The sequence below is a fragment of the Athene noctua genome, chromosome Z, assembly GCF_965140245.1.
Source record: "Athene noctua chromosome Z, bAthNoc1.hap1.1, whole genome shotgun sequence".
In the NCBI taxonomy this organism is placed as follows: Eukaryota; Metazoa; Chordata; class Aves; order Strigiformes; family Strigidae; genus Athene; species Athene noctua.
Window position 1 is genome coordinate 24,256,290 of NC_134077.1, and position 20,270 is coordinate 24,276,559.

At 34.1% G+C, this 20,270-nt stretch overlaps 1 protein-coding gene across 2 annotated transcripts in view; it reads right to left on the reverse strand.

Annotated features, from left to right (window-relative positions):
• ADAMTS6 (ADAM metallopeptidase with thrombospondin type 1 motif 6) overlaps positions 1–20,270 on the reverse strand; it is a 153,869-nt gene that overhangs the window by 54,478 nt on the left and 79,121 nt on the right. For both annotated transcript variants that reach the window (XM_074932526.1, XM_074932525.1), the window contains 3 exons: positions 18,550–18,691; positions 7,572–7,679; positions 852–997 (listed from right to left, as the gene is read on the reverse strand). In XM_074932526.1, the coding sequence (XP_074788627.1) occupies positions 852–997; positions 7,572–7,679; positions 18,550–18,691 (396 nt within the window). The remainder of the gene's footprint in view (positions 1–851; positions 998–7,571; positions 7,680–18,549; positions 18,692–20,270) is intronic.

Genomic DNA, 20,270 nt, shown 5'->3' on the forward strand with positions numbered 1-20,270 from the left:
AGTACAAAAGCTTAACATTTTCAATTAAAAACTGGTCTTAAAAACTAATAATTGTGATGGAAATAGCATGACAAGAACAAAGTACAAAGTACAGAGCAATAAATCCATCTTTCTGCAAAGACCTGTAGCTGTGATGATGTAACCAGAACAGGGCAAGCAGCAACATTAAAAAACAGATTCAATCAGCAACGAACAGCAATGGAAATAAGTAAGCATTCTTCATCTGAGAAGCACTAGTGACAGACAGCCGCACTTACCTGACAGACCTTCTCTGGAGCAGTGCTCAGGACATCAGAAAGCAAACAGATGACAGGACCAGTACAGATACACACAACAAATCAAGCTGTAGTGGAGAATCTGGCCCCTCTTAAGAGAAAGTAAACGGACCAACAGGGAGTGGTGGCAAAGAGATGTTGCTGGATTGTTTTAAGAGTCAGTGGGAAGTCACAAATAAGTGTCAGCCATGACAGCATATAAATGTATGCAACATAATATTACTAACTATGGTTTATATGTACAGTTGTATGCAAAATCTTGGAAACACAGTGTTGTTTTTTTAATAAGTAACTGGCAACAGTTAAATCCTAGACAAGGAATAAAGGTAATGTGTCTTAAGGCATAAATCTATCTAAGGCTAAATATAAATCCAACTATCTTTACAGTACATAAGATATATTAAAAATGTTAAAAGTATGTCTAGTGAACTTCTGTTTAAGTGTTTCTGTCTGCTATTTTGAAGACAAATGTTGGCAAACTAGCAAAACATTTTTACAGATAACATGTGAAACCACAGTTTTGAATAATTTCCAAATGTGTCTTTTTGTTGGCTCCAGCTTACTTTAGCTACTTACGCTGGACTGTCACAGTGTCTTATAGATGAGGAGACTCCTCCCCCGCAGGTCCTGCTGCACTCTCCCCATATTGACCATGGACCCCAACCCCCATCTATGCTCTGGGGCCAAGTGCCAAAAGGTACGCACTCTCCCTGATAACACCACTGAAAGATTTCACAAAAAAAACACAGAATTAGTTTCCAGGCTGACAAAGTTATCAGGACAGAAAAATACAAGGGTCAGGCAATGACCAATTATAGGCATTAGCATTCTCTGTATAGATAACAAAACTAATATTTTACTTTTTCTAGCTATGTTTAGACATTGGTGAGGGTGTGTGTGATTTAATTGTCCTCACTAAGGCCTGAATTACAGGTCCCTAACACACATCAGAAGTTAAAGCAAGCTTAAAATAAAGATTTTATTTTTTCTTCATACATCCTTCTTAATGTTTCACATTAAAGGAACTGAAAGTTGCTTACATCCTTTTAATTTTTAAGATTAGTTTAGTAAAACACCTTCCACTTAGGATTCATGTAGGGACTTCATTATGCAAAATGAAAAATTCCCCCTGGTAGCATTTTTAAGTATTCCCTTACATTTTAAAAAAGAAAATCTGGACAAGGTTACAATGGAAGAATTTGTTGCAGTACTTCATTTATACTAACCCTACAGACATAATAAAAGTAGTGCCAAAGCATTAGACACGGTACAGAAAATCATTATGTAATAATGACTGGCCACTTGTTCACAGACAGAATGAACATGCGTACTGCACTCATGCAAACACTTAAAACTTTGCAATATTGTTACTTACCTCAGACATAAAAAATGACAGACAATTCACACAAATAGTTAATTGTTAAAAATAATTTTATCATTTCCTTAGTCAGAAAACTTTTTTAAAGCACTCAGAAATAACCCTGAAGCCCATAGTTTGATCCACATTCTGGGTCTACTGCATCACTGAGAATCTGGAGTAACTTGGTAAGATAACCCTTTCCCACCATTACAGACTTAGGCGTTAGAGTAGAGCACAGTCTCGGGTCTACTGTGACCCAAATCTGCACATTTCATTTCCAAAAGGTGGGCATCTGGTGTTTAACTCCCCTGAATTCCTGTAACAACACAGTATTGACCCCTTCTAAAAAGAAATCCAGACAACTTTTGTGTCCAAAATTAGTCATGTGAATTTGGCAAAAAGCACTGAGACATGCACAGAAGACACAGACAGACAGACATACCCCTGTCTACCCATAAGCACTACTAGGAAGACTTGGTGTTGACCTTATACTAATAGTTACAGCAAGGCCAAATTTTCTCTTCTCCCGAGTTATATGGCTCACCTAAAGCCTTTGTCCCAGCAATGTGGGACATATGTAAATACAGCCATTCATAATGACCTGAATTACTCTAGATTTTTCTGAAAGCAACTGAAAAGTGTATTTAACCTTCAGTCATTAGTCAAGAATAAAAAACTAATAGGAGTTGGATATGAACAAGGATTCTACAGTGTTAAAGAATAAAAATATTTATTTTTTCATTAGAAGAATAATTTTGAATAAAAGGTACTTCTAGACTGCCAGATGTGTCACTATCTAAGTGTGTAGATCTCAAGAATGTACATTAAAATGATGTAAGATTAAAATGTGTAGCTTATCAGCAAATGCACCTAGATAACAACATAGTTTTGTATATGTACACACGCGACCATTTATTATACTTCCTTATTTCCTTGTTATTTCCACATTAATAAGTGAAACCTGTAGCATTATTTTTCTAGCCACATTCATTCATGTTTCTTCTCTCAAAATGTTCTTATCCTCTATGGTCTCTTTTTTTCCTATATGTGCTGTACATGTTTTAAAAGACAGCTTTTACAATCCAGCACATTGCTGTTTACAAGCCTCATTCTGTATCAGTCAGAGAAACAAACCAAAAAAAAACCATCAATGAGTCTATAGACAAGATAAAGCAGACTATTTTAAATCTGAAGTTCAAAATGCCGGGAAGTTCAAAACAGCTCAGACAGAGTTTTCCTCATAGCACCCAGTATGGTGCTGTGTTTTAGGTTTGTGACCAGTGTGGATAACACACTGATATTTTAGCTATTGCTAAACAGTGCTTGCACACCATCAAGGCTTTCTCCATTTCTCAACCTGCCAACCAAGTGAGTTGCTGGGGATAGGCAAGAGATTGAGAGGGGACACAGCAAGGAGAGCTGACCGAAATCGTCCAAAGCAATATCCCATACCCTGTAACATCATGCTCAGCAGTAAAACTGAGAACGGGGGTACTTCCAAAGTAGCTACACTGCTCAGAGACTGGCTGGGCAACAGTCTAACGGTGGGAGGTATCAAGTGATAGCCTTTGATCTCTTGTTCGGTTTTTCTTTCTTTTCCTTTCACTCACTAAACTATTTATCACAGCTCATGAGTTTTTCTCACTTTTGCTCTTCAGATTCTCTCCCCCATCCATGGGGAGGTAGTGAGTGAGTGACTAGGCGGGGACCTAGTTGCTGAATGGGGTCAACCCACCACACCCTTCTTCAGGAAAAAACCCAAAGACACAAGGTTTCATGGAGCTGTACTGAGGAAAGGAAGGTTTATCCTTCTTGTAGTTCTAAATTTACAAATCAGAAGTTTATGCCAATTAGCAGGCATCTATCAGAGAAAGGTAACATGGAGCTTCTCTTAAATCCAGACTATCACTCATTGTGTCTGTATAACACATAATGCAGTCTGTATAGCAAACTCCTATTTTTAGGTAGTATAGATATATCCGTACAGCACAGTGTTTTGCAATGTTTCTAATTCTGCAATTATGATCGAGAATGAAATATTCATGTGAATTACACCAGGGATTAAAATTGTCTTTTTTTTCTCTCATTATAGTGATAAATTAAGTGATAATGACTTTAATAACTCAAAATCATAATCTCCTTGCAGCACTCTATTAAAGATGCCACACAAGCACACGAACAGTTATCTAATGCGAGTCAAATTCTAAAAATGATAGTGTTTCTAAGAGTAAAAATGTATGCTGATAATTTAATTAAAAATACATTGTATATTACAAACATGTTAAAATCAAAGTTAAGAAACAAAAGACATTCAGAGTTAATGTTAAACCCACAAGAATATCACATATGTAAAACAGAAGATGCAAACCATCCTAAATCTATACTATTATGACTGTATATAAAAGGCAGGTGCATTTTACACACTTTATTCTTCCTCTGTCATGCAAACACTGGCTTCCACATTCCCATATTTCCTTGTAAAACTCCTTAAATGCTGTTTTTTCACCTCTACTGAAGTTAAACCTGAGGACTTACTGCTCACTTTGGTGTCTCTTCTTAATTTTCTAGTGAAAATTTATCTTTCACCAGAAACCAGTGATGCATAAAATCTCTGGCAGAATAATTCACGATTTCTATAATCTTCGTTATTTCTAATTGGTCTACAGAAATATGCTTTCTCCACAAATTATAGCAACCTCATCTGCTACAGTGAGGTAAGGACTATTGAGTAACCAGCATGTGAAGAAACAAGAGGTGACAGCTATTTTAAAAGAACAATCCTTCATGAAAGGTTTAGAACTAAAATGTTAATTCTTCTCTAACATTGAATAAATAACTTTAAATTAGTTCACCTAGAAAAACAGTGGTGATGCATATGAATACGTAAAAAATGTGCAAAAGACTGTATAATGTAAGCAGTCTGAAATTTTGCTTACAGAGTTCATTAACAATAAAATAAAACATGATATTGTGGCACATTTGAGATCACTTTTATACAAATATTAGCTGTTCAACAGACTAAGATTTACAATAACATAGTTCTAGAAAACTCACAGCAAGTGCTCTAATATTAAGGAAAATTGATTACATCTTTTGTAGGAGAAAAAAAAAATTATTTAAATTTGCATCCCGATTTTAACAGTGTATTTTCAATCATTATTTCTACAATTATTTTCCAAGAAAACTGAATGTCCGATAATAACTTAAATTTACCTTTATCATAGTGTCCAATAATAACTTAAATCATCACACAGTCTAGCTATTTAGACTGTCCTTTCAGTATCTTGTGTTTTCACTTTTTGCACATTTGCCCCTCATTTACATTCCTAGCATAGATCTAAACAATGATGTTAGGAAAGGTTACTTTTTTATTACTTTACATTCAAAGACAAAAAGAAGATTCCTATCAGTTTTGTCTTACTGTTTAATATGCACCATTTCCTCAGAGTCTTTTAAAAAAATCTATCAGTTAGTTTACCTTCGCAAACACATCTCTGAGTAAAACAGAGAGAAATTTCATGCCTATTTAAAATTATCATTACGAATTAGGAAGAAGTGTACCTTTTTGAACACAGCTGATATGTAAAACCATTCAGTAAAGCATGAACGTATTAAAGCTTCAAAACAGAACTGATGTACAAGTTTCATCAGTAGCAAGAAACCACTCTATTCTCTTTCCTGGTATGCAGGAAACAGCTGAGTAACTTCTATGGAAAACACTCTAAAAACCTTCAGGCATAGTCAGACATCTACTGTGGAAAATTTCAACCCAAAGAGTTAAACGTTTGGCAGGTTTATATAAGCAACTGAAGGAAAGTTTTGTAATACAGTGTTAGGCCATTGTAATTGTAGAAATCCCTCCCAGCTCTGCCAATAAGATACTAATGCACATTGCATCAAATTTTGCTTTAATAGTTATACCGTATTTACATTAATATAACTAAAAGCAGAAACTGACCCTCCAATATGATTAAGCACTCCAAGATCTTTTTAGGCCTTTAAAGCAGAGAATATAATTTATTATATCTTTGGACAGAGCTCAGCAAAATAGGGACTAATTTTGTTGCAGCTTTTAGGTGTGACTTCAATATAAATGGATTATTATTAATAATAAAGTGTTACGGAATTGTAACCTATTATTTTCTCCTTAGCGTGCAGTAAAGAACTACGTATTTGGAAAGAGCTCGTGTATTCTGGTTTTATTGCTATCAGGAACTATTAATTTACTATTCATCTCAAGCTGTAATTTACAGATGCAATTTTCTATTGTTAACATGCATGAACAGCTTACTTCTGGAAAACAGTACAGATTCTCTCATTTCTCTCTAAAATCTAATGATGGAACAAGATACTGATCAGTGGAAAAAGGTGTTTTGTAGAGCAAACTCAAAGTAGACACAGCAACAGTGTCTTAAAACATCTCAACTTGTTCATTGTAGTCTCACAGTTTAAAAAATATAAATTGACATAAATTCCTCCTTGTCATTGACAAGGAGTGGTGGTTCCAAAATAAACCTAGACTGTTGATTTAGGAGTAGGGCTTTTAACATTTTCTATTACTCTAATAAAAGAACATTTTTGGTAGAATGTGAAAGTGTCTCTATTTTCTTTGGCTAACTCTAAGCACTCTATTTTTTTAAATGACCCCTTCAATTAATTTATTTAACATAGTTTACCAATATTTCCAAACTCAGCATGGAAAAGCTATCAGAATGATGCTCAGTCATAGGCCCTGAATGAAGCCATCAACAAGCATTAATAAACTGTGACAGCTGTCCAAAAGCTTTCATTCTTTTTGTTTAAATATCAGATTGCTAATCAAAATACAGTGTAATCTTTATTGAAACTAGCCCAGCTAGTATGGTAGAAGACAGAATGAGAATAGATGTCAGTAGCTGTCATTAGGAAAAAATCCAATCTAGAGCAGTAAATCTTATAGACAGATGCAGCAAGTCTCAAACAGATACCAGAACTTGTTTAATATAATAAGGTCTCTTCACTTTGTACAAACCTGCACACAATATACTATCTTGAAAAAAGACTTACGGAATTCACTGTTTTCTCTAGTACATGTCCTGTAAATTAATAATTAAAATATTTTCTTCTCCTCTGAGATCTGTATAGATTTTACCTTGTAATTTAGTAACACTCTGTGTACTGTTCTTAATCTAAAACTCAGTTTCAGAACTTTGTCCAAAACTACTAATATACAGACAATGTTTTAAAATAAAATTCCTATCTTCAGACAGATATAGTAGCACTAGACTTAACCTATTGCAACACTGACTTTCTGTACTTTTCTATCAGGTAGAAGAGTTTCTTATACTGCACAGCAAAGTCCTTTAAAGCTAAGCAGTTATGCAAGTATAACTGAATGCTAAAAGAATAATTCAAAGTCAAAACAGAAAGGTCACTGGGAAATATGGGGTTTTAGAAAAAACTTTTATTAAGGCAACATTTTTTCTATATGCTTGTATGATTCAGATTATATCTGAAGGAATAAAGATTTTTTTTTTTTTTAAATCTTATAACAAAATGACAGAGTTCAGGCTCCAGATCTATGCTACACATTTTCAAAGTTCATGCCAGACCTAGATTGTAACAGTCCTTCACGGAAGCCATAAAATTTAATAAACTAAACAGTTTTTACAAAAATTACTTGAAAAATATACAGAGTATGTAACAGGGTTGGGGTTTTTTGATACAGGCTGTACAATTTTATAGCTAGGATAAATAATTTATTAAATTACATATTTAAAATAATGGTGAAATAGTTCTGTAGGACACTCCATTAGGATGCAAATGGATTTTGAAATTATAACTCTTTTTTTTGAACTCTTATAGTTGTTCATAAGTACTTTAATATTCTAGTTCTTTCCCCCTGTAGTCTTTAAACAATAAATTGCTTCTTCAAACAATAAATTATTTGTACTCACCCCTTTTTCAATGCTCCCTGTTTGGCAAAGAGTACCTTCAGCTGCTGGAATGCTGTTGGTAACACAGCGGTTGCTTTTGCTGAGGCACCAGAGCTCTCTACACACTTCCTAGGAAAGAAGGCAGAAGCAAGTTGATCAGAATAAAAGCCTAAAATTGCTTTCAGTCCTCATATACACATGTATACACAAATTTGTTTTGAACAGAGACTATTAATAAGTGGGCTGCAGAGAGAAATCTATAGATGGTTGTGAGATATTCTGGAGCAATTTCAAAGCTGCCATATTTTACCTAAGAATATTCGGCAAAAAAAATTCTGGAAGCATCAAATTGTAGACTACAAAAATGTGTTTTCACACCTGCCATGCAAGTAACATTTTGTAGTTGCTTTTTCCCTTGATCAGTGCCAATACTGGGCTTAGTGTATTCTAGTGTTGCTGTGAAAGTCATCTTCAGATGTGCTGTAGTATCTCCATCATTGTCATTATCTGACTCAAAACTACATGGAAAAAAGGTACTATTAATTTTTAAATATGAAACAGCAACAATTATGTTTACTTTAGTAAAAACCAAAGTTCCTGAGCTCAGACTACTTGCACACCTTTTCTGTAACATTTGCTAAAACAGTGCACATGTATTTAGTACTAATTGAGCAATGTGCTAAAATATTTCCTTTAGGGTTTTTAGATTTGCGGCTCATATTTAATTAATAAATGAATTGCCTATCCTATTTCTCTATGTTGTCAGTGTTAAACACAGGTTTTCAAACCACATTTTTTCCTACCATATTTTTTCATTCAGTTTTGCACATTTCTCATTTAAATTAAGCCAGTACTCTTGACATTGGAGATTCATTGTTGAAACTATCTAAGGGTTGAAATTCATAATGTGGGCATGATCCAAAGTTGGCTGAACACTGGAAATCTTCATAGTTGTTTCAGTAGCCCTTGGATACAGCTATGTATGCAGTATGGAATCAGAAGTGGTTAGCTTTTACAGTAAATGACTTACACGATAATCTTTGTTGTATTACTTTGAGATCTGTGCAAGAGTTCACAACCTGCTTATAGATATTTTATATTTTTAAGTATTTCCTAAAATTTGAATGATACTCAGATCTTCAAAATGATCTTATGATAGTCATTATTATTTCATTTTATTTAACTGCTGCTTGAAATCATATCGTACAAATAATCCTTGTGTAGATTCTATGGCTGAACCTTACTACAAAAACCAAAAAGACAGTGTGAGTAAAAATTAAAGTTATTAGGTGCCTCCCCAACAAAGTTCATTGTTTCTCTGAGGAAATGAATGAGTATCTGGCACCTAGGCTATCTTTTCTATATACATCAACAGGAGCAAATGTTAAGTTTTACCCTGATTCATGTTTCTTGTATTGCATATACAAATGGATTTATTTATACACTATTCGTTAGTAGTTGCAGTAACAGTTGAACAGTACAAGCTTTTCTTGAAAAATGCGAAATTGTTTTCCAAGTTTAAAATCAGCTGGTGCCAGTCTTGCAGGACTGCTAATACAGTGTATTTAGTTGCATGATTGATAGAAGCAAGGTATCTTTTTTAAAAAAATCCATTAAATCCATTAGAAACATACCATATTAGAATGATCTGAAATGATGAGGAATGAGTACTGATGATTTCTGGAGTTTCCATCCAATTTTTGACAGTTAGGCCCATGCTATTTTGTCCTATTTGGTGAGTGGCTCTATGAAAACTTAAGTGAATTGTTGAGCCTCTTTTTAGAAGAAATACTGCCACTTGTAAAAACATACCTGCAGCCAGTGCAGAACTATCTTACTTTTCAGATTAGAATTTTTCATTGAACAAATGCAAACATTATAAATATTTACTTCTTATATCTCTGAATAAAAACTTGCTTTTGCAAAGCAAATTTTATCAGCTGATAAAATTTTCAGATTAAGATACACACTCACAAAGAACTATATTGTTTACAATTAAAAATAGAACAGGGAAAGAACAGAAGATAGATCACAAAGATTCTTGAAAAAATCTAACTAGATTACAAATTTCACAGCCACTAAGATGCTAAAATTCAACACTAAATCAAATTCACATCTATATCAACTGTGAACACAAACTTCACAGAATCATTCAGGCTGGAAAAGACCCATGGGATCATCGAGTCCAACCATCAGCCCACTCTACAAAGTTCTCCCCTACACCATATCCCCCAACATCTCATCTAAACGACCCTTAAACACATCCAGAGATGGTGACTCCACCACATCCATGGGCAGCCCATTACACTGTCTGACCACTCTTTCTCTGAAAATTTTTTGCCTAATGTCCAGTCTGAACCTCCCCTGTTGGAGTTTGAAGACATTCCCCCTTGTTCTGTCACTAATTACCTGTGAGAAGAGACCAGCACTTCAATACAGTATGGATTTCAAAGTGAAAACCTAAAATTGGTTCTTTCCTTTCACACACAGTATGAGGTGTTCCTGTCATAACCCTGCCTTATTTACTTTTACATTTAATTTACTTGCTCATTTTTGTAGACCAAAATTAGCGTAATTTACCTGCTTATGTTTCATGTGTGATCTACATTGTCAAATCATAATTTAAAGTGTCAGACTGTGACAATTCTACTTGTGACCTTGTATTTATTTTGCATCTGATCAGGTTCAAATGTTTAAATTAATAGCTGTGCTGACTTTGTGAAGTTTGGTACAATGTTGTGAAAAGCCAAAAATTCAACTGCATTAAAAAACAAAGAATTCAACCATTCCAGACAGAAGCAAAGAATTGAAGCTGGTTAACAGTCTGAAATTTTAAAAATCTATATTTCAGGTTTATTTGAGTCTAGAATTCTGGTTTGTGCTCCAGAGTTTATGTGCAGAATGTCATTTTTGATATGCCTACACAAGTATACCATCTATATATTAACATATAAGGCAAAGTGACAATTAAAACATGGATTTCATTGCCAGGCTAACATTTCTGCAAATGGGAGTATTTAATAATTTCCTTCAGATAGGCTTCTTTGTGGCACTAGACTCCTCCAAATTCACTGAACTAACATCACCCAGACATTTTAATACCAAAGAAATAATCAGCTGAACAGTGTGAATTAATGGATACAGCACTCCAAAGCTATTTCAGTCATTTAACTGTTTGCAGGATGATTCTAAGCATGTTAGCTCACCTCCCTACCCCACAAAATAAGAAAAATATTTTCCTTCTTCTTAAATTGCCTTGGGAGATAGAATGAAAAGCACTGTATCAAAACTAAATATCATTACTGACATAGTCTGTTAGTCCTTATGCAGACCTTAATTTCAGCAGGAGTTTGCCTTGGTAAATCCCTAAAGACAAAACGAAAGTAATGTAAAACTGCTATAGGCTGTATCATATTGTTAATATTTGAGCAAAAGTTTCTGCTTAAATCAGAAAGGAGTTATGTTCAAGGCAGATATACAATATCCTAAAATCAACAGAGTATTTCCTTATGGGAAACAATGTGAAACACAGAAGATTTATTAACTAAAATAACACAATACAATACTTCGATTTGTGGAAGTGATTTATGTTAAAAATAAGAAATTAAAGTATTTTTGTAATTTCTTTATAATATATCCAAGCTTTTAAAATAATTTGTCTATTTTCCCCTGCTGTTTTGCATTTAAAAGAAAGAACAGAATCTGAAATACAGTCTCCATCACCCTGTTCATAAAATGAAAAATAACTTTAACAGTCATTTGAAAACAAATAAGATATCTAAAAAGAAGTGGAAAATCTATCTGTGCTGTTATTTTATTAAATTAAATTGGAATTATACCAGGTACTACTGTGGCTATGTGTCCTTTATTTTCCAATTCTGGAAACTTAACAGAAATTCTAAGTTGCAAAAAGCTTTCTGTTCTCCAGCTCAACCTTATACCTTGTACTACCTTAGTTTCATGATTATTGATTTGAGCCATTTCCTTACTACCACCACCTATCTGTAACATCTCTAAGGATCTGTTTTTAATAAGCCAGCCTTAAAAACAAAGGAGGAACTGCCCTGAAAAGGTCAGGCCTCAAATCACTAGTAGGAAGTATACCACTTTTTTCTTTCCACACACTAACATACGCACATGCATGGACACATACCCACCCACACACACCCACCCACCAACATAAAGTGATCCTTTAGGGTAGCCTTTTCTTCATTAGCAGACACAGGATGAAGCTAACATATCTTTTGCCAGCATTAAATTTGTGTGAATAATTTACTGAAACTAAGAGAAAGAAGCAAAACCTGAAAAGTAATCAATGACCTCAAAGTCAGCCTCCAAATGAGTGGATTTAATAACTATTTTGTAAAGCAAACAAGGGGAAATGTTTTCAAAATCCAGGAAATATAAACTGAAGTTGAGGCCTTTCACAAGATCAAGACAAGATAGATGACAACCTGTAACGGTGTATCTTAGGGCTCCATGACTTCAGTTTGGAATTCGGATGCTTGTATTTGCAGTAAATTAAACAAAGCTGAACCCATCTAGAGAAAAAAAACAGCAAATCAAATTATCTTCCTTTTGCCTAAGTGCTACCAATGATGGAGCCTCTTTCTGTTCATGCAGAGTTACATATAGGCATTTCAAATTATGTAACATCAAAGCATCCTACATCATAATTATCATAAATGGTAACAATACAGCACAATGAAAACTCAGTAATATGAGCAAAGATCAAACTGCTGTGCTGTTCTTAATGTTTTCAACACTAATGAAAGCCTCCAACAAAAGTTAGCATTTTGGCCATAATATTAAAAAAAATAAGATGGGAAATACATTCACAATGCATATTAAACTATGATAATTTGGGAATTTAATTTTTTGTTCATAAGATTTTAAAATGTTAATTAGGATTTTATGTTACTTCAACACGTTTAATCTATAATATGCTGCACCTCTTGATGAGCATTTGCTAAAATAGAGCATAAAAATTATTAGCTTGAATTGTAACCTACAGTTCAGACCTGAAAAGCATCAACCCAGAGTAATTTCAGCCTCACTACTGAAATAATGCTGGCAACAATTAAAATGAGAAGACTATAATTACAGGTGAACTTCAGAAGGGTCAAATTCTAGTTCAGATAAGCACCCAAAAATTACCATTTTAGTGCTCCACTACGAAATGCTCATTAAGTGAAGTGGTGCAGCATGTTATGAATCACAACATGCTGAAAGAATGTGCAATGGAATCTGAAGCTTTAGTCATACATTCATATAAGTTACCAGCATTCCTTCCTAAATATTGGGTGCTTATGTGAACCTTATGGAAACTACAGAAACCCCACAAGGTCTATCACCTCCAAGTAGCATCTTCCCTTTCAAACCCATGCAACCTATCTCATCTTTATTCAAACCACATTCCAGTATCTGGAATCTCATTATTTCTCGTACTGTTGTCTAATGCACTCCTCCTGCTTTGATTACTAGCTTCCCCTTGCACTTTCTAAACAGCTGTCATAAGATCCAGGCACACTGGTGTTATGTCTGTGCCTCTTGTAAAAGAGAGAAAAGAGGGAAGAGGGAGGGGGAGACAGAAACTGAAAGGGAAAGTGAGAGTGACAGGGGGACAGGGACAGGAAAAGAGAGACAGGGTTTGAAGACAATATAGGCCTAGGAAAGAAGAAAGGAGACTATGGAAACTTGTTAGGAAAAGATACAAAAAGGATGCAGAACATCTTTAGGATTCAGAAAGAGGAAAACCTCTGTGATTCACCACAGCTATACAAATCTTAATCTTTAAAAAAAAGAGGGAACAAAATTCACTTTAAGAATAAAACTGAAAGTTTTCAGAAAATTAAGAAAGCTTAATTACACAAGAAAAGCTCAAAACTTTAATCATTCTGAATACAAAAGGCCTGCACAATAGTGATGAGAGGTTTTGCACTTCACTGACAACACCTTATGAAATAAAAAATTATGGAAAGGTTGATAAAAATGACAGAGCATAATAGCAAGATCTTTAATTTTTCTCTTCACCTACACATACTTTTAACTCCAATTTGTGAGCAATGGAATACAAATCCATCTGAATGAACTACTTATTCCCTGCTAACACCAAGTATAAAGTGACTTAGCTGTGGTAGGATGCATGAAGCTGGCAAAAAAAGTCACTTTTCAGTGAGTTATTAAGCACTATGTACAGAGTCAAGGGAATGCACAATCCTAGTCATAGTATGATGAGGGAACAAAAGTAACTGGTAGTTCTGGTGCAGAGATACACCAGTGGCTTCTTCAACGTTCCTTCTGAAAAAACAGCTTCAGAATTTGCTTCCCCTCTCATGTAAAATCCCTACATCAAGCTTAATACCTCCCTTTATTTAACTCAAGTAAATCACATCACTGTTTAATGAAAAAAGTGACAGTTTAATTCACTAACATTAAAATTTTTATCTCCTGATTGCAACAGTCAATTGTAATTCAGGCTATTTTGCCTTAGAAGGAATATTACAGAAACGGTGTATAGCAACTTGATTTGGGTGATTACCAACTAATTCAGTTAAATTATTTCATCTCTGAACTGGCACGTGGGAAACTAGGAAGCAGTGATGCTATGACAACTGCATGTCCTGTACTTCTGTAGTCGACACCTTCCTTGCAACTTTCCATTAATGGTAATGAGTTTTATGGCCACTCCCCATAACCCGTTAAAAACTTCCTAGAAACAACTAACTCAAAAGAGCTATTAAAGGCAGCAGGAGGACTCCTTATTTTGAGAATGTATCTGCATTCTGCCTGTTTACAAGCAACAAGTTCATAGTTTGAACTCTTATCTGTCCTCCAAAATGACTAAGAAAATATGAACAAAAACTGGTATTGGAATTAAAAGCTATTTTCATTGGCAAACTAACTGGAGAACTTAAGTGCAAACATAAGACCATGACAAAGAATAGACCTACCTGTCATCAGCTAAAATACACTACATGATGTGTTAAACTCTAGTGTGGAATACTAAGAGTGGTCCTGCTGATTTCAAAGCAGCCATGTATGCAAAGGAAAGGAGAATTTACGTCCTCTTACCCCTACTCAAAATATTTACTGACACCAATAATGGTGGAAAAGTATAAAATAAAAAAAAAATACACCAAATAATTTTAAGGCACTATCCCTGAAACCCATGCTAGCAGACAACAGCTTCACAGATAATAAAATGCACCACAGCCATATCAACCATATGCATGAAGTATTAACTGCTATTATAACGTCTGAGGTTTTAGCCTCCATCCTAAAAATGTGGGGATCAGCTCTAAAGCAGAGCTATTTTGAACCACAAAATCTCTAAGTTACAGTCAGGGATATTCCAGGTATTATTTAAACTCATAAAACAGAGAAATTCAAAGGCAAGACTGGAATTCTTTCTTGAGTTAACCCAGAAACAGACAACAGCCAACTGTTACTAGGCAGATGCTGAAAGCTTAAGGAGGTAAGGAGTCAATGAAAAAAGTCATTTTTTCACCTAAACAAAAGGATTGAAAAAGGTTCTGAACTATCAGAGGAACTAGCATAAAAACAGAGCAAAGAACTGAGGCACACTTGACAATCAGCAGAAGATAAACCACATGGCATCACCCTAAAGATGTATCATATCCAGTAGCTACATAAATGAACAGTAACTAGCACTGTTCCAAATAACCTCAAAATCTCCCACTATAGTGAATCCATCAGATACCTGAAAGCATGTATTGCCTTTAGGAAAAAGCTGTGTGTCAGTATTATATGGTGAAATTTCCACGATTACAATTTGGTTTACTGTAATTCATAAATTTAGCATTCTCCTGAATCTGAAAGTGTACCCTAAAAATGAAATATTTTAAGTAGCTTGAGACATTGCCTCTCAATTCTTTATTGAAAGTATCTATTGCTTCACTTAAATTCTCAAAAAGTGCTCCTGTATCAGAAATGGTGTATAGTATAAAGAACAATGCACATGTGAAATCAGAAGGATCACTGTCTACTTGCTAACAAGTAGTTTTACTTTTTCAGCTCAAAGAGCTAAAGCATCTCTTTGAATTCTTGTCCAACTTAATGTCCTGAACAATATAGGGAAATGTCCATAATGCTTTTATTGGAACAGTTCTGTCCGTAAGTGACTGAACAGTATAATTAGGTCTAGTACTTATAATAGTATCCAAACAACTACCAACGAACGCCTTTTAAGGTGGAACTGGCTCTTTGTCAGTAAACACAAACATAGAAAACACAGGAACTTGCAGCCCCTTTAGTAGTTTAGTTCTGATGCCTTAATCATTCAAACACCTCTCCAAGTATCTAACTTCCAAGTTCCTAAGTAAGAAAAGCTTCAGGTACTTAATGTGCAAAATTCTTCATAGGATTAGGACATGACCTATGATCAAAACCAACAGTGAAATAAACATACAGATGGAATAGATGAGAAAATACAGGAGAAAAGACAATGAACACAGATTAACATTTAAGATACATGGTAGAAAAAGGTAATTTTTCTAAAGAACATGACGATTTTCCAAGATACTTTAAAAACACCAACTATTTTGACAGCTACATCAGAGCCCAAAGGAGACTTGTAGTTTTTCGGCTTTTGATTTGAGAGTTCAACTGCTTCACGTGTTATGTCTCACCATTACAAATCAGTGAAGAACATGAGCAAGAGAAAAAGGCAAGCATTTTTCTCTGAGATTTCCCTTTGGTTTAGAATTTCCTTCACTAAAGCCCATGTTAGAAAACCTGGTCTACCTCTCTTTTATCAGGCACTTCAAACAAAAAACGGCTAAAAGGACTGCTAGAAAGTGTATGAACTAGGCACACTGCTAATTAGGGATTTTTACTATGTATTTCCATCCATAGTTGCACATGTGTCTGTTAGAATAAGATCAATGAACAATTAATGACATCATGTGAACACCACATTAAATAAGAGTATCCAAAGTACTGATGGTTTTACTTTTGATAATGAAAGTGTTGAGCACAGTATTCAATTTAGCTTTTCCTGGTATTTAGACCTAGTTCCACTACTCAATTCTAAAATGTCTTTCATATTTGAATAGGTCTTTCTTGCATGGATATTGTCCATCTGCACTACCAGCTTCCAAAGACTTTTTTTCTCACCTTCAAAATTACCACTTGAAATCTGTATGATCATAATCATCATGATCATATTTAGAGCACTATGGCCACAGCAGATAATATTTTAAAATGTAGATAATATTTTAAATACATATAATTTCTTAGAGTTAATATTACCAGACTTCTACAATAACCTGTTATATTAATATATGCAGTCTGAATCCTATTATTAAAAATAGGGGGTTTTTTTCTGAGACCCTTGTAAATTATGCTCACATCGATGGCACACTGATGGAACACAATACACTGTATCAGTTCAGAGGACTGGTAACGTCACATCAAGACATAACTTCTTTTAACTATTAACTCAGTTAAGTGTCGACCTCTTTTTTGTAACTATAAGGGAATCCCAACAAAAACTTAAAAGAAAGCAAAAGGCAGAAAACCAAAATTACCTACACATCTTCATTACTTACAATTGCTCGTGGTTTAGAAACTAGTTTAAGAAAGTGTACTGTGCAACATGATCATCACAATGATTACATAGTTTAACAGTGTTTGAAAAAAATAACATACATGTGGAAAAGCCAGGTTTTGCACATTATTATTTTTCCAGTTTAAAGTGCAGTATATATCCAAAGGCTGTATATAAATTATGGATTAAACACCTGCAGATTTCCTTAGTCTGAAAATAAGAGTGCGTGTGGTGAGAATTTTTAAGTAAATTTTTTTTTTAAAAAAAAGGTATGACTTAGAGGTAGTGACAGGAAACAGGGCCTTTAAAGAACAGTGGTGGGAGGTGAGAACTTAAAGAGGAACAATAAAGACCAAAAGAAGTTTGATGAGGGATCAGGAGTAGAAGACCCAGTGAACTAGTCAGCCAGCTACACACAGCTTTTAAATTCTTTGCAGAATGATATCTGCCAAAGAGGCATCCCAAGAATAATACTGTATTTATCACTCCAGGAATATTAAAAATGTAATTTCTCTGTAGCTAGCCTTTAGAGAAGTAAATAGATTACATTGTTTTATTTGAATAATCTAAAGATTAAACTATTATTAAATATATTTACTTTTAAATCACTAGATATGTTTTCAAGGTTTATTTCATTTATTCTCAGATGATTATTGGACAACAAGCACAACAGAATGCATACTTTTACTACATACTTTGAGCAGCAAGATTTTAAGTGAGTATTTGTAAGTTTATTGCATAATGGCCTAAGTGTGCAGGTTTTTATTTCTACTATGAATGTATTTACCTTAATTATTGCACACTGATACTTGAAGACAAAGCTTTGCTAGTACTTAGCTGAATAGAACACTGAATAACTACATAGCTTCATGTTCCTCTGTTCCCATAACCATAATTCATCCTTCAAAAAAAAAAAAAAGATCTGAATAATAAACAATAAACTCAATGTCAAGGGGGGGGGGGGGGGGGGGGGGGGGGAGAAAACCAGACCTGACAAATCAATACAAGTACAAAAGTAATTTCAAAATGTAGCTTTAAGTTCAAAAGTTAAGGCCAACACAACAGATTTAATGTTTCAAGATTAATACATGAACCTGATCTCATTTAACTGAAATTAGGGAAAATTCTGTAGTACACTTTATAAGGAGCAAGATCAAGTGTTCTGGGCTCCTTTTTTTCCTAAAATTAAATAATGCTCTCCCCAGCTCATTGTTACCCACACATTTTGGTGTACAGTACACACAAATGACTCAAGCAAAAGATGCAGCATAAGGATTAAAATGTACCCTTTGCTTATGTATGATGGCACCAGACATGCTACTGGAAATCTGTAACCCACTACTGCATCTAACTGAAGAGTTATGCTATAAAAGGAATATATACAAATGACTAAGCAGAACACTCAGCATAAGGATTAAGACTTCTTACCCCATATTTACATTGGCGGGATGTTGCTCCATACTGGAAGCGACACTGTTCATCAGCATCATACACCTGACCTGGGGCCACAGCTGGATAAAGAAAGTCACGCTTGGGAGGCTCATTATCAAGGCAAGTACCACGGCCTGAACTGTTCAACATAAAGGACCAAGTCAATTAGGAATTCTACTGATTGTAAATCACAGTAATGATATCATGTATCTAGTTCTTAGTTTTAACAGCACTGGGTGTGAAACTAATATGATTGCAATAAACAAACAGTAAGATGGTACACCCATAGTAAAAAGAAAAAATAATTAGAGGGAATTAAGAGATTAAAATAATTTTTCATCATTAACAAAAATGCTTATTTTTAGATGGTGAAATAGATTTCATATATTATCCTTTTTTAAAGTGTGATAATTTCTGAGCCACACAAGACTGATTTTCATTTTTGTTTTAAGATTCCTACTTGTTTTCACTGAAGAATAGCTATATTGGTCACAGAATGAAAAATAAACAAATTAGAGAAAGAAATTCAGTTTACAATTCTTAATGACTCTTCTGATCCTTCAAACAGCTAAGTACAATTTTATAGATATGAGCAGCTAAATTGATTTATATAAAGCATATTTAAATTTCAATATGACTAAATCTTTATAAGATTAGGACCTCAACATGCATGCTTTACTTCCATTTGAGTGAACAAAATAGTGGTAAAAATTCTGCAGGATCTTCAAATTTATCTGTACTAGGGGGAGCCAAAAAACTTGTATGGATCCAAGATATTTCTATTGTATTAATAATATCGTGTTAGAACCAAGATCATAATCCTTGAAAACTTCAATAATTTTTTCTTTCTATTCACTGTTTTGGTTGGTGGTTTTTTTTTCAAAATATGCCCACATTCAACCACAGTATTTTAGTGTACTGGCATAAATAACAAAGCAAGCCATATGCAGACAGAGTTCTGTTTAGAAAACTTTGTACTTTGTTAAATATAATTATTCAGTTTTATTTAGTCAGTGTGCATAAAAGAGGACAGATGCTTTTTTACTTTCATTTCACATGTGAATAAGTGAGGATTTTTAAAGAATTCTTATGCCAACACTTTAATTTTTTTTCCGACATTCCTACAAATTTTGCCAACACTTATGGTTTTTTTCAAAATCTTTTCCATACACCTTGCCAAAGGAACATAATTTCAGAAGTGAATGTTCTACACTGTTTTTTGGAGATGTCCAATTTTCTACACTTCTCATCTACAGATAAAAAAAAAGAGCAAAAATCCTCCTTTAACTACACATTTTATGTTCTCATTTTAACCCTTTTTTATTCAAGTCTTTGAAATACTACAATAAAACCTTTGGAAAAACAAAGAAACAAAAAACTGCCAACCATTTCAGAAAGCATCAAACAGCAGCCAAGGCAATAAGCAGGTAAATACAGAAAAAGATACGATAGTCACCAATTAAAATTAATTTAGTGTGGTTCATGTGCACACACAGACACAAATCCTCAGCTGAAATCCAACTTTAAAATGTCACCTGTGTGGTTCTGGCATAAAAAATAACATATTTGTCTCTTTATTCCAGTTTTAATTATTGCAAGCATATGTATTTTCTAATAGCAGAAGCTGGGGAAGTATCCTACATTCTTTTGAAATATTTCAGTGTTGTATTTTGCATGTATGGGGTGTACATGTTAATAATTTCAATATGAAAATAATT